Genomic DNA, 16,301 nt, shown 5'->3' on the forward strand with positions numbered 1-16,301 from the left:
TTTAGGAGGACGCCTCAAATCCAAGTTAACGTGGAAGTCACATATCCTGGAACAGTATCAGAAATCTTGCAGATTGCTTTGCCATAGGTGAAACCTATGCATTTTCAAGTTAGCTAACTACTCAACAATAATGTTTATTGCATGCAACCAGTAGCATTTGCTTGCTCATTATCTTGCCACCCACCGTCTAGGGTCGTAGTGTTACTGGGTCAAAAATTGGGGACTCTTATTAAAGCATGACTTTGCCTACTTCGAAATCATATTGAATTTTCCGCAAGGCATGAATAATTATTTGAACGCTTCAACGCAATGGTAAAAATAGAACAATTGTTCTGTGAGATCACTCAATATTCCATTGATATTGCCAGCACCATACGTTCACGCTTGTGTTATTCTGGGAACTGCTTACCAAATTCTGCTTTGTTATCTTCCGAATGTCATTTGCTACATTTCATACATGCAAAACCAATATTTTCTGTTTTTTCTACACACGTCACACCCCTACTCCACACACATGTAACGAGCAAACCCTCACACATTGTAGACCAGCTGACGAGGGGATGGTCGACCGGCGAAGCTTGTCAGCGTGACGGCGGCAAGACACGTCTGAATTGTTGTTGGTTCTGGAGAAAGAGGTAGAGGAGTGGGTGGGCCAGCGGTTCGGCTCTCGAACAGATGGGAAAGAATCTCAACAAGTTGTTCGATCTGCACTTGGTGTACAAGACAGTGGAAATGTCGGACGAGACGGTTGGTAAGTGGAGCGTGCAATTCCTCTGGTGTAACCTAGAAGGTAACCATTTCCCGGTTACAGCATTGTTACGCGCGGAACAGGCTCCAGGAAGCCGAAGGGGTAGCTATGAGGAACCCACGGAACCACGGCGACGAAAGTCCCAAAACGCTTCCAAAGTAGACGTTGGTAAAGATGAGACGCAGTCGCCCAATAAGGTATGGCATTTTTGGGGAATATTCACTGAACCGTTTGATATTCAGGTCTCATTTATGTTTTAATTGCAGACGTATGTGACCATTATATTCTCGGAGAGGGTGAAGCGGTCGACGGTGGAGGATATTGAGAAGATCGTCCAAGAGTTCAATATGTTCACCACCTTGGAGATTTTAAGGTTTGATAGAGACGTGTTTGCAGCGAATTTCTGGTGTGGATGAGTAATTAACATGCGCGAGTGGAAACTAATTAGCAAGTCATACACATTCAAACAAGCACCCATAAACCGAAATGACAATGCCTCACTGTTGTTATCAATGTTTTCCGTATTTATGGCCGATATAAAGGGGGGAGAATTCGGAGGAGCATAATATTCACCGTTGTATATATATTGAAGAGGTGCAAGGAATAATTATTAATCCAGGAAGGAGTGATCCCTCTCATACCCTCCTCTATTTGAACACCGTAATTAACATATAGGATCCATCTAGAAGGGGAAGAATATACTGAGTAAATACAAAATCGGCGTTTGATCGATTACACACATGCATATGCCATTTATCCTGGCGAGCCACAAAGTTTAACGAAAAATTTTAAGTTAAAATCCTATCTATCTATACTATCCCCGTAGATCGCCTATTCATCGGCCTCTCGTTTACGGGGTTCGCAGGCTTTCGCGAATCTGAGAACATCCTCGAGAGACAGAGAATGCGCACACTATTCGTTGAAGAAAACTTTACTAAGGTATGTTCGTCTGAGGTCTGAAGAGGACAGGCAGCTGCATATGGTCGAGACCACCACTCCGATTTTTCCATGTGGTATTTTAAGGAGCAGAGTTCCCTTAAATGCCCTACTAGGGATTTCGTGTCCCACTTCTTAAAGGGACAACAAAAATGTCGCTTTAGTGGCTTCGGGTTCCTTCACAAAGATTTTCGCCTGCCGGCAGAAGTTCAAATTTCTCCATTCCAATTTCCTCTTTCAGAGTAAACTTGACAGTAGATGGCCGGACGCCAAAACCTGGTTCTGACCCTGTCATTGTGGATCCAGAAACGCCGAGCGAGCAAGTCTGTCAGTGATGTTTGAGTGCCCTGGTACCCACATCAGGTATGTTTGGTTTTGTCTGTCGGCCAAGTTTCAGCAGCACCTGATAACAACTCTACACCAACTGGCTTGATATGTGTTTAGTGTTGAAAATGCTGTCTGACTGTCGAAACAGGTTTAAATGGTGTGACCCCTCCATTTTTGCCGCAAATATTCTTCTGTTGCCAATAAAATTTCATATATCTCCGCCTGTCACCATATATTTTGTCTTGCCTTCATTGATGTGCAGCCCAAGATCTCGCGCCGCCTGCTCGATCTGGATGAAGGCAGTTTGTACGTCTCGGGTGGTTCCTCCCATGATGTCGATATCGTCAGCATAGGCCAGTAGTTGGGTGGACTTGAAGAGGATCGTACCTCTTGCATTTACCTCAGCATCACGGATCACTTTCTCGAGGGCCAGGTTAAAGAGGACGCATGGTAGGGTATCCCCTTGACAGTTGTTGATGTCGAATGGTCTTCAGAGTGGTCCTTCTGCTTTTATCTGGCCTCGCACATTGGACAGGGTCTGCCTAGTCAGTCTTATCAATTTCGTCGGGATAACGAATTCTCTCGTGGCTGTCTCTCTCATAGGCGGTTTTAAAGTCGATGAACAAATGGTGCAACTGTTGTCCATATTCCAACAGTTTTCCATCGCTTGCCGGAGAGAGAAAATCTGATGTGTTGCTGATTTGCCTGGAGTGAAGCCTCTTTGTTATGGGCCAGTGATGTTCTGGGCGTATGGGGCTATCTGGCCTACCAAGATAGAGGAGAATATCTTATAGATGGTACTCAGCAACGTGATACCTCTATAATTGCTGCACTGTGTGATATCTCCCTTTTTATGTATGAGACAGATAATGCCTCGTTGCCAATCGTCAGGCATTGATTCGCTGTCCCATACCTTGAGCACAAGTTGATGAACCACTTGGTGTAACTGGTCGAATCCATATTTAACCAATTCGGCTGTAATTCCATCGGCTCCTGGCGACTTATGATTTTTTAGCCGATGAATTGCACGGACTGTTTCTCTAAACTTGGTGGTGACAGTATTTGTCCGTCGTCTTCAGTTGGCGAGACCTCCAAATCGCCGATGTTCCGGTTGTTCAGTAGCCCATCAAAGAACTCAACCCATCGCTTCAATATGCCCATTCAGTCGGAAATCAGATTTCCCTCTTTGTCTCGGCAAGATGAACATCGAGGTATGTAAGCTTCATCCTGCTGACTTGTTGGTAAAACTTGCGCGCCTGGTGCGATTGCTCCCTGTACTTTTCGAGTTCACAGACCTGTTGGTTCTCCCAGTCTTCCTTTTTCCATCTGTGAAGTCGCTTCTCCGCACGCCGGAGTTCGTGATAAGCCTCCTCGCGTCCCCGCATCCTTTGAGAATGCAACATTACTCGGTATGCAGTATTCTTCCGTTCCATTGCCAGTTTACATTCATCGTCAAGCCAGCCGTTCTGACTCTTTTTCCGACTGGCGCCAATCAATGATAACGTTCTTCAGGTGATTGTGAAGATCTTTTGTTGATGCTTCAGTTCCAGGATCTCTGTTGACTCCGGTTATTGCGGCATTCACTTCCCCCTTATTAGTATTACGGAGGGCTGTGCTGTGGATGGCTTCAGTGTTATCTTTCACCTGATTGTCAGAGGGGATTCTGGGTAGTGTTGTTATTCGAGCTCGGAACACCATGCCAACGAGAAAGTGATTCGAGTCTATATTGGCCCCCCCCTATAGGTTCTGACCTTCATCAAAGCTGAGAGATGCCGGCGTTCAATCAACACGTGGTCAATTTGGTTGAAAGTGGTCCCATCTGAAGAGGCCCGCGTATGTTTGTGGACCGCTTTCCGCGCAAACCAGGTACATCTAACAACCATTTCGTGTGACACTGCTAATTGAATAATCCGCAGTCAGTTTTCATTTGTATTTTTAGGGGGCCAACGTATTGCCTGAATAGAGCTTCTTCCCTAGTTGTTAAAATCCCCAAGTAAGATTTTGGTATCATACCTGGGATAAGCTTCGAGGGTTCATTCTATTGCCTCATAGGTGTCCTTCTCCGAGTCAGCAGTTTCCTCTGTAGAGGCATGAAAGTCAATGCGGCTTATATTTCTAAATTTGCCTCTCAAGCGTAGAGTGCATAGCCTATCACTTATGTTTTCAAAGCCGATAACAGCAGGTTTCATTTTTTGACTGACTTGAAACCTAGTCTTAGCACGTGATTTACTATAATATATGGTGTAGTGGCTTTTCTCCAGGAAATTGGCCCCTGTCCAACACATCTCCTGCAACACTGCTAAATCAGCCCTATATTGGGACAGGATATTGGCTAGTTGCTTGGCAGCTCCTTCTCTGTACAGGGAGCGCAGGTTCTATGAGAAAATGCGCAAACCGTTATTCCATTTACGTTGCCGGGTTCGTCGTTTTGTTTTTAGTCTAGTCCGAGGCTCCTGTTGTGGTTTGATAACCCTACACGGAAAACAACTTGTTACGAACCCACAAGAGGAGCTGATGTCTTAGCCAATCCTCAACCTGGAGGACCAGTTGGTACGATTTGTCCTGTTTTTAGGCGCAGCTCCCAGCAGTCACCACTTGGAGGAGGAGATAGAGTTTGGTAGTAGAGCTGTTTGTGTTGGTTCAGCAGGCGTTTCCTAAGTTTTATGCTTCATCGTGGGTACCGATCCACGTTTCGCCCTAGGACCTATACTACCCTCTGACCACCAGGCATCAGTAAGAATAGACTTTTGTCTACACATCTTACTAAAGAAAGGTTTGAAAAAGAAAATTCACACATTGTGGATTTAGCCACTAAATGTAGCTTAATAAGGAAGATTCAAGATACGAAGGAATGAAACCCCCTAACAACTTTCTTTGTATCCCGCCATGAGCACCCTGGACTGCTCCATTCCTGGTAAGTTCACCTAGTACAGTTCCCTCAGCCGTTTCTCTTCATTTGTTGGCGTAGTAGCCATAAACCGATTTCGGACTTCACAGAATGGTTTTGACCCATATAGTTTCGCCGCTGCTCCTTTCCAGACCCGTTCGCTGCCTCGATGTCTTTTCTTCTTCTTTTTCTTCAGCCTCTGTCCCGTTCACAAGCGGGGTCTTTTAACCCAATATATCTTAGACACATTGGTGACGAAGATGTTACGTCGGACTAGTGGCGGGACACGTTTTGATCACATCCGAAATGAGGATATCCGCGATCGTTGTGGTGTTGCATCGATCGTGGAAAAGTTGCGAGAGAGGCGTTTTCGATGGTATGGTCACGCAATTCGTGCTAACGAGAATTCACTTGCCAAGATTGGTCTGAACATCGAAGTCGATGGTAAACGATCAAAAGGCAGGCCTAAACAACGGTGGCCTGATATGCTGGATGGGATTTAAAAGCCTCAATATTGCACCCAGATCAGGCATTCGATAGAGCCAAATGGTGAAACCGATCACGACGGGCCGACCCCGCTTGTGAACGGGGCAAAGGCTGAAGAAAAAGAAGAAGATTGGCGTAGGTGCGTGTTGCCGAACAGCTCTGTTTTCACGACAAGATTCAGTTCAAATTCCATCAGCAAATTTTTTTAGCGATTGCCCAAATCCATACCCTTGGGGTAGATTCCATATTTGGCGGTGTGTTTGCCCCGTTTAATTGTACTACAACTGTATGCTAATATCCGTACTAAACAGGATGGTGGTGTCCAGCAAGGGACCATGTTCAACTTGGAATCCGTATTTGCGTTCATGCAAGAGATGAACTGAAAGACAAAAAACCACAGTGAGTTTAGAGAGTCGCCTTGAAAGGCTCCATGCCTCTGATATCTCCCTTGATGTTTGTGAGGATATTGATAGTTTCGTGCTCATAATGGGGATATTATGAGTATTGGGAGCGTTAATGCCGGATGGGCTACATTTCCACAACCTAACCAAGTTGCAGCGACTTCCGAAGAAGCAATTATTGATAAGATATTACCTTGAGATCTAACTTTAGTAAGAACAAGTGAAAACGTTTTTAAAGTTCCACCATGTTCAGTCAACTTAAAAAGAACAAAAACTGAAAACAACGTCCAAAATTACATTTCGATCGTGACGATCGTACACTGAGTGAGGGAAGAACCCTCAGTCATTGATCGAGAGCCTAGCCCTGGATTCCCCACTCGTTCAATTAGTGTCGCGGTAATCTCGCTTACCAAACTGTCAGCCGAAATTCTGTCAACTGCAATGATGATGTCATTGATAGTCGAATTAAATTTTAGCTTTTTATTTTGTGAATGCATGAGCTTCTCCTGACTATTGGGTTCGGTGTGCTTTAATGTGGAGTATCCGAGTTACTCTTTGCTCAGTCCGGTTTGCTGATGACTCTACACCGATTTCAAGGGAAACTTCCTGGAAAATTTTTAGTCTAGTTGGAAGGGCATTTCGAATATTTTTTGCTATTATCCGGCATTGCTTGACAACATCCTGTTGTGGCAAATGGCATAGTTCTAGAAGGCGGGTTATGAACGTGTCATTGAGTGGATGTAATATGGTAATAGGTGCAAACAAAGAATTAATTTAGTTGATTCGCCAAATCATACGAAGCCTAAGTCTTTCGCCGCTGGTGGTTGACGGCAAACACCAAAACCTGCAAGGGCGAAGAGAAACTTTGATGTAATTCACCGACTTTTTATCGTGATGGGAACTGTGTTATAAAAAAATTAAAATAGTGTTCCCAATTTGTTCTCACAAGCATTGGGGAACTAGTCAACCCTCGAACAAAGTTACATGGTTACTTCTATATGTAGGGAAAGTATTTGGAGGGGATTTGCTGAAATACCGTGTAAAGTAACTGCAATTCGTCCGAAAGATACGTCAATTCCTTCATTCTGGATTATAGATTTTTTTAAAGAAGGTTTACTCCCCCAGAAAGCAAAAATGGGTTTCGGAAGACGAACACAAATGGAAACGTTCTGCTTATTTATAAGATTAACTTGCAATATTTGTAGCTTCGGTGGGCCATGCCATTATCCGCAACCTATGACACGCGCCTGGTCGCATGCAGCTCTCCTTTTACAACTGAGGTGGGGATTAACCTGATACACTAGAGATATACGGTTGCCAGTTACCCTAAATGGGGAATAGCGCATCAATTGTGCCTACACGTCATCTTAGACTGCCGAACTATGTTTCAATTCCTTCCAGGGTTTGCATTCTTCCTTCAATATTCTGCGCTGTGTGTTTTTGGGTCGACCCACTCCTCGGCCATCCCAGAGTAGTGGATTCTTTTGCATGGCGTAGCTGTATTCCGTGCATCTGTTTGTCGAATTGCCGTGTTTCTGTTTTTTGCAAGATATTGTTTTGGGTATCTTATAAAGGGGTAGGGCTTCTGTAAATAAACCAGCATAACCACCATATTTTCCTAATTTCAGCAAAACCGAGAAGTACCTTTATGTTTCGGCCACCAACGATACTCTACTGAAACTAGCCGATGAAAATGAAATCATGAAAAAAACTGTAACCGGCAGCATGCAAAAGTTCAACTACTACAGTAAGACTGACTATCTCGTTGGAGATATGACTGAAGATGATATTCTAACGAATGCCGAACGTTCTGTTTTAATCAAGGACGCAATCAAACCGTCCCTCATGCCTTACATGCGCAATGGTGCAATTGAGCACTTCTTCGCGGTTCACGATTTGGTATTTCTGCTATAAATTATCGCAAAATCAAAGCTGACTAAATTGAATTATCTTTCACAGGAGTATTTAAATAAATTTCAAGTTCGCCTTGGACGTAAATTCCCTATCGAAGATATTAGGAACTACTTCGGTTCTAGCATTGGAATATACTTCGCGTTTATACAATTCTACACAACAGCACTGATTTTTCCGGCATTATTTGGGATTCTGCAATATGTATTGGGATTTAATTTAACAACTGTTTGTGGATTTTATATGCTGTGGACCACTGTAAGTTTTCTGTTCCATTTTTATATATAATAATAATAATCGTTGGCGCAACAATCCATATTGGATTAGGGCCTTGAAGTGTGTTAGAGCACTTCATTCAAGACCGTAACGGTACACTAGGAGGCAATGTGGTCAGCATTGCGCTCGCCCGAGATTATCACCCTGATTTGACTCAGGTACTCATTCACAGCTGAGTCGACTGGTATCCGACGTCAAATCACGATGCAAATTCCACTGCTACCAGTGAGATTTGAACCGCGACCTTCCGTATGACAGCCTAGTGCTCTAACCACTGAGCTATCCGGACATCCATTTTTATAGTTAGATCAAAGTTTGGAACAAATACAAGACAAAACAATCTTACAAGATCATTCCTCATATAAAATCATTAAGGAAAATTATTTCAAATAAAACATGCTTGTTTTCTCTAGATATTTCTAGAATTGTGGAAACGCAAATGCTCAGGACTGGCTTATAGATGGGGAACTATAGAGATGACCAGCTTAGATAAACCTAGAACGGCTTATCACGGCGAATTGAAGCCAGACCCTGTAACAGGTTAGTATTCCTGTAACTGCTAAGCGCTTTGAATGTAACAATCCATTCAAAGCAATTGGCATCAGTTAGGAAAAGAAAATCATTCGATAGCTTCTAGTTGTTGGTTGTTACTTCTTTGTTTAAAAATAATGTGCTACAGAGGGAGAACTTATTGAGTGAGTAATCGAAAATTGGGTTACAGTCTTATAAGGGAAGCATCCTCTGTCTGGCAAAGGAAATCTGTATTTTTACTTTTGTTTTGTTTGTGGAAAAAAGAAAATTTTTAATACAAGCGTCAAAATAGCGTTGGTTATTCTATGATTGTTAAACAGGGTTGAACAAAATATTATTCCATTTCCAATAACAATACTCTTGAAGTCCCAAAGAAACATTTCGAAGCAAACATGATGAGTGAATTGCGCATCGAAACTTTACTTCTGCATTTTTATTTGGAGTGAAGAGACCCGTTTATTTCTATCCAGACCTATGTCAGTTCGTCAATAGAAAACTGCCTTTCTGACGGATAAAATGCCAAATGAAGAACTGCTTAATGAAAGTCCTTTTTTGGAACAGGGAGGTGAAATGCATTTACACACAAGTCGGGGCCTATTCGGTAAAAAAGCAAAATTTCGTGGTCCAGGGAGCCTCGGCTACCTTGGCATCTCTCCTATCCATCTTCCCCTTTATCGTCTTAAGAATGCTTTGAATGCAACATACCACCCGGCTTCACTTGCCCTCCCTCCGCAGCATGGCCTCAACTATGGTGTCTGGGGACACTTAACATCCTTCCATCGAAAGGTGATTGTGATGGCGCTCCTACCTCCCCCACCACCCAGAAGAAAAAGTGCGGCAGGCATTATTCACCACAGCCTTGCAGTAAATTCAGTCAGGCGACCCTGATTTCCCGACTGTGTAAGATTGAAAATGCTCATGTCACCGTGCTTTCGATTGAACCACGGCCGTATGTCTTTGATAAGATGCGCGGTCCATCTTTCCCTCGATTCTTTTTTCTAAGATTGCTGCCATGCGCAGAAAGTACGGGCTCTTCCTTCCTTTCTTATTTCCTTCGTCTTTTCTAAGGAATATGAACCTTCGCTTGGCAACATGGAGGGCGATCGGAATAACGCCTGCTGTCACCATTACTGCTGGTTTGAAGACGGTACGATAGGTGGGGACATCTCGCAGGACTCTTCTTTCTATCTACTTCGGAACAGTAAATGGCGAACCGAGCTGCACTCATCAGCAAACGATGGCTTCTAGGTAAGGGACCTCCGATATTGGACATCAGCCGCAAATCATAAATATTCCAGCCTGAGCCTTGCCTGCGGTGTTGCGAATCTGCTCGGAAAAGCTCATCTTTGCGTTTACCATGATGCCGAGGTTTTCTCCGGAGCTAGGGAGAATACATGTTTAGCAATGCAGTTTACTCGCTGCATCACCATTCCCAGTGTGCGTTGAGCTTGCTCAACTGTGCTTCCGGTAACTAGTGCCGCAACATCGTCCGCGTATCTGACAAGAGGCGATTCATCAGGCATCTCGAGTCGTAGAAGACTATCGCACAAGGCGTTCCAAAGGTCCGGACCAAGCATAGATTCCGGAGCCGCTCTAATATGACCTTCATTTTGCGCTGTCCTTCCTGGGTTAGGTATAGCAGGGTCCTTTAAATAGCCCCTAAATATTCGCAATAGGTAGCCAGAATTATGGCAACGATTTTCCAGTGCCTCAAGTATGCGGCACTGTCTTCCAGAATTGAAAGCGTTTTTATGTCTAAGGTCACAAGGAACACCGCCGGCCGACAGTGGTAACTATGTGCCTCAGTCAGTTCCACCTCATGGACTACTTCCTCAATCGCATTAATTGTGGATCGCCCTGCTTTCAAATCTAACTGCTTCCACGGAGCAATATAATCGATGGACATCGAGTTGACCAGATGATCAATTTATAGTTGATTTCGTAGCGGAGTTCTGTTTTCCCTCTTTTATATTCTGCCCATCCTAAGGGTCACCTCGTCTTGGCCTCTTTCCTGCTGAGCAATCCGCCGAAGTCTGAGGCACTTCCTTCGTAGGCTTACAATTTCAGCCGTCCACCAGTACATAGGGAATATCCCGCAGTTTACTTTTGGGAGCCGGTGCATTGTCAGCTGCAGTGATAAGGGACATTGTCGGATGATTCAGTTGCAGTTTTTTTGTCTACGCCGGGATTATCGATCTACCCCTCTTGAGAGAGCTTTCACAAATTTTCCAACGTTGATTTTCCCGATGTTCCACTCGATAGGTAATTGCCGGACGTCAGAATATTGGGAATGGAAATGGGAAATTTACTGATGATGACTGGTTGAATCGCTGTCACTAAGAACTCCGTAGCAAAGGTACGGCTCGATCGCGCGTGTGGTAAAACTTTGGACCCGAGTGCCACGATTGAGAAGGAAGATCCACGACGCATCTTTAATGAATGCTTCTTCTGCCTGAGATGTGCTATGAGGCGAGGGCTTTGCCTTGGCATCTTCGGGCCATTATATTGGAGGATGTTTCCATTAGTGTGAGAGTTGTGCGGTTAGAGGGGGAGGGGAAGAGGAAGTGCTGAAGAAGTTAGCTGGAACTCATGCTAATATATATTCAAAACATAAAAACAATAAAAGATAATATATTCAATTTAATAAAAAAAAGAATTAAATAAAATAAAAATAAATCAACTGAGAAAAATAAAATAAACCAAAATAGTGGAAAAGAAGTGACTAGCAGGTCCGAAGCCCGGTTGGATGGGTAGCTTCAATCTGACCCCTTATAGGTCACCGTAGCCTCTCAGCGGTGAGGAAAGTGCTGGTACTTTGCAATCTTGCAGATTACTCACTGAAGAGACTATCACTACACCTGGCAATTAGGTATAAAATGCAAATCCATTAAATGAGAAATCTAAGGTCCTTTATAGATAACTGGATTCGTCTGATTTGGGGATTGGGTGGGGCTCCCGTAATGGATACCACGGCGAAACCGCTAATCGTGGGGCAGCTACGATGCAACGTCCCCTGATGCATCAAAGATTCCTCGAGCGTCTTCTACAATACGCGCACGTGATTGTGCAGCGGGTCGCAAACCGCTTCATTACAGGGAGCGTGTTCGACTTTAGAGTCCACCACACCGAGAGTCGATTAAAACAAAGCCAGCGGTATCAATACCACGCCGTACTGCGGGCAACAATTACAGTACTCGCCGGCTGAAGTCTCTGCTGAAGTTCTGGAAGAATTGCAAAGAATGCGTGTAGAATTGTCGTGACCAAAGAGATTTACCATGAAAAATTCATCTGGAACGTCGGCAATACCAGTATGTAGATGAAGAACAAAGTTGTAGAGTTTCACCGAAACTATGCCTTTCCCAGTGACATATTCGTGGTTGATATTTAGGAGACATTAAAGTAGAAACTTTCTGAAAACCGCACCCGCCATGCCGCTATGCTGAGTATGAATATTGTAGATGTTATCAAAGGGGAAGTGCTTTGAATCATAGCGAAGAACTGGAGGGGCGCTGGTCAGAATCGAGTGCAGATTTTCTGGTATACAAAGTTTGCCAGTATGCATGGTCATTAATTGGCTTGAGGAATTTCCATCCTTCCTCGCTGTGGGAATTACGTAGTTTGTCCTTAAAAAGCATACGATGCGGGACCCCGCAGACACAAACCGATTATTTGCTTATCAACCGTCTATAAGTTCATAACATCAACTTTTACTGGAGGTATTATTGCACTCAGAATTTTGGTTTCATGTTGACCGACCGATTGCTCTGACTGCACACTTTTCTTGCACTTATTCACGCCTTTCAACGAAAATCTAAATGCATCACTGCACTCACCAAGGCTAGTTAGCGATTTTCACCCGTAGCACTAACCTTTCGTTAGGAATATGGCTACGATTGGCCGAACGAATTAATATCGCAGAAACTGCTTAAAAACACCTTGCTCTTCCACGGTTAATAAGTCAGTCGTCCAGTCAGCTCTTGCACACTCCATCGGTCCAGCTGATCAACGTCCAATCTCATTAGCCGGCCCGGATTTCGCTAATTCTCGCTTTAACTGACCCCAGCTTTGGATTCGAATTCCAAGTTGGCGGCAGTAAAAGCAAAAATTATATAAAATTTGTTCCTTTGTGGAAACACTAAGAATGCCTCATTCAGAAACAAACGACGCCTAGAGCACCAACCCAATAATATGACGATCCTTTCGATACGATAGAACATTGCGCTGCGAAAACAACAAGAGCGTTCTAACCAGAATCAGTCGCTACACTCACAATAGGCCACCTGGGTAAGTTTGTATGCATTATTATTAGTACAGGGTAAAGGCACTAAGTGTCAGTTTTTTTTTGTTAAATGAAATAAAATTAATAATTGTAAATATTAATTTTTTGATATGAGTGAATCTCGGGATGAGAATTAGGAAAATGAAAGAAGTAAATTGGGAAAACTAAGAGCTACTAAAAAGTGAGAAAATGCGTAAATGTTGCATATCATTAAATGCATCTTCTCGTGAGATTGTCCATGGACAAGGCGAATGAAATATTGCATATGCCGCAAAGCTGCGACCACTACAAATTCTTAGACGTGATACTCCACCCAGTTCTCTAAGACTAGCAGTTTTCTACTCCAAGGTCCCGCAGTGAAAGTGATAGTGGATAGCCTCTGCATATGGCGGCGTACATAGTCTAACCACTTGAATATGCTTGAACCAGTTTGCTTTTTAGTAACGATTGCGGAAGTTTATGTGTATTACCTGATCCAAAGGAGGTGTTACCTGTTGTTTTTTCCATCAGTAATTTTCGAAACCATCTGATATTGTGCTGCCCCAAAATATTTTCCCGGTCGATAAGCATGTTGGCTTGGATGCGGCCTTTTCTGCATGTATCCTTCATCCTCGAGTTTCAAGCTTTTACTAACCCTTATTGTTCAGAACTGTTTAATTAAACTGGGTTTCTGCACAAATATTCTTATTTCAAAACCTGGAAAGTGAGTCCCTGAAAGTATTTTTAGGGTTCCTTTCCAATCTTTACCTATGCTTCGTTAGGTCTTTTCAGTATCCCAACGGGACTAGCTGAGTGTTTAGCTAGACTTCTGAGAGTATGCAATCCTAGGACTTGAATATTCTTGAATGTTCCCTTATTTATTCATATTGTTTTATAGGTACAACAAATTTGAAGAGATCTTAATTCGTTTCAATTTATTTCAGGCAAACTTACCCTGCAGTACCCAATGCGATACACATATATGCAAATGTACTGTGTATCTTATCCTGTTGTGGCGCTATGTGTGGTAGCAGCAATGTACTTTGCCCTTTACCAATTCCAAATCGAAGCTGAAGTGTTGCAGGATTTCGGTAATAAATTGCACATTTATTGGTACTCAATTGATTTCATGGACGTAATCTTAAAGGCAGTGAATCTCTCCTGTTGTATGTCCCTGGTATTGTCCAATCTATACTTATTGCGATATTTTCATGGGCTTATGAGAAGTTGGCGACATTTTTAACGGATAACGAAAATCATAGGACACGCAGCCAATATGAGAGACATCGAGTAAACAAACTTATGATTTTTGAAATTGTTAACAATTTCTTTTCTCTGTTCTACATTGCTTTCATTTTGCAAGATTTGGGCCAACTTAAGTATCAGTTGATGACGCAGTTGGTGATTTTCCAAGTAAGTTCGTTAGTTTCGGTTACTTCGATAAATGACTTTCATTAAATCCCGTTTTATTTTTCCTGCTTAAAGATTGTCCAAATCATTCAGGAAGTCGGTTTTCCCCTGATAGCAGTTGCTAAGCAAAAATATACTCAACATGTCAAAGAAATCCCTGAAAGCAAACAGGCTTTGATTGCGGATATTGAGCGTTACAATCAGGTTTGTATCGCATTATAATGTTCTCCTGTTCATTTGGCCAATATTTCTTTTTGATGTTGAAGGCTTGCTATGAAAGTGGACTGGATGAATATAATAGCACATATGAGGACTATTTACAAATCTGTACGCAGTTTGGGTATGTTGTGCTTTTTGCGGCAGTTGCTCCTTTTGCAGCTGCTTGCGCTTTGGTGAACAATTTCTTCGGGATGTCTATTGATCTGTTCAAGGTTAGAAAGATGAATTTGTTTTGAGTTGACTTTGGTGCTAAGTTAATTGCTTTGAAATATTACAGATTACTAATTTCTATAAGCGCCCTTTTGCACGACGAGCTAAAAACATTGGTGCTTGGCAATCAGCTTTGGAGTTGTTATCCGTCCTTGCGATTTTGAGCAATTGTGGCCTTGTGTATTTACAGCCTAGTATCAGGTAAGTAGTTCCATTCATAATTTGGGGGGTTATTTCTAAGAAACTATAAGCACAACCTTTCTTTGAGATAGTAAAACCTACGATCATCCCCCTTTTTGGTGTGCTGCGCCAATTTGGCAATTTTATTTTCAATTTGCTTCCTTTTTACTTATAAGTAGTGTTAGTAGCTTTTCAGAGCAATGTACTTATTTTCATCCTGTCTACCCCCAGGGACTACGTATCGAATCTCTTTCCAACAACCTCTACATTCACATTCGTGATTTTTGAACATTTACTGTTGGGTATAAAGTTTGCTTTGCATAAAGCAATCCATGATAAACCCCGATGGGTTCGAATCGCAATGGCCAAAGAAGACTATGAATCTAGTCAAGCTCTTAAGCATCTTCGAAGCGTTGTGTCGGGAAAGTTGCTCAAACGAGAGAAGTCGATTTGAGCAGGCAAAAGGGAGTTTCCTTTGCAAATGATTAAATTATGGTATTGGTGCTAAAAGTGGCTTCATAATTTACTAAGAAAATACAAATCCTAGTCATGTTAAGTTTCTCAGAATTCTCCAAAGTGGATAATATCAGTATAAATCTTATATACACGTTTTGTTTAACAAATACTGAAGTGGTTTTATTGAAACCCTATTAGTTGTAAGGTCAGTTGTTTTTCTAGCTGAAAAGAAACTAAAATAAAGTTCGTTTGATTGAATTCGATTGTTTTATTTGTTACGTTTAAATCCTTTTTTCAGTATAAGCTCCCGAAGTTGAAGCGGTATTGATGTTATGATCTATTTAGGGGTTCCTAGAAACTCTAGTTTAACTTCCTAGTTGCTATTTCTTAAACCGGAGCTATGGCTTTTGGAACCTAGTCACTGTGTTATTGCCTGTCATATCCACATCATGCTGGTCCCAAGTCCAAGTAAAGAAGGAGGGTTTGAGGCAACGTATTTTATACTATCCAAACAACAGCAAAATTAAGATCCTGCGGTTAAGGAAAGAGGCAAATAAAGTATAGTTGGAATTATTCCACTATGCTAAATCCTACCTGATTTCTCTTGGTGACAGTTCCAGTGAAAGGCCGACCAAGAAAGTGCATCGAATGTCGTTAAAAACAAATTGATCGTGTTGAGTCGTAAGCCTCAGAGAAATGTTAGGGCGTTCACCACAGTCGACGTGGCAGGACGGGCCACGGGCCAGCGTGGAAATAGGTAAGGGTTCTTGATGCATGAAGGGCGTCAGGACGTAAGTAAATCAGGCCAAGCAAAACACTGGGAAAACCGAGGAGTGCATTGACATCTGCGCTCTACATGAGACTCGATGGTCTGGTGATAAGAGCTGTGACAAAGAACACGAACGCAGTAAAAATGGTTATAAACTTCTTTATTTTGGTAGCGCACACACCCAATACGGTGTTGGCATAGCCAACTCGGAGGGTTCCTGTAATGTCATAAAGCAGTCGAACGATTTGATGACCCACTGGTGAAGCTCAACATTATATCAGCTGATTGACTTCTTC

General features: G+C 42.7%; 1 protein-coding gene across 1 annotated transcript; it reads left to right on the forward strand.

The window, feature by feature from the left end:
* Positions 1–578: 578 nt before the first annotated feature.
* Positions 579–15,494, forward strand: LOC119658070 (anoctamin-8). The gene is made up of 12 exons (XM_038065329.1): positions 579–751; positions 812–945; positions 1,015–1,121; positions 7,414–7,684; positions 7,745–7,954; positions 8,386–8,512; positions 13,706–13,852; positions 13,909–14,174; positions 14,247–14,375; positions 14,438–14,602; positions 14,668–14,801; positions 15,012–15,494. Exons 1-12 carry the CDS (start codon positions 676–678, stop codon positions 15,232–15,234), a joined length of 1,989 nt encoding a protein of 662 aa, XP_037921257.1. The 5' UTR covers positions 579–675; the 3' UTR covers positions 15,235–15,494.
* Positions 15,495–16,301: the final 807 nt, after the last annotated feature.

The sequence above is a fragment of the Hermetia illucens genome, chromosome 5, assembly GCF_905115235.1.
Source record: "Hermetia illucens chromosome 5, iHerIll2.2.curated.20191125, whole genome shotgun sequence".
Lineage (NCBI taxonomy): Eukaryota > Metazoa > Arthropoda > Insecta > Diptera > Stratiomyidae > Hermetia > Hermetia illucens.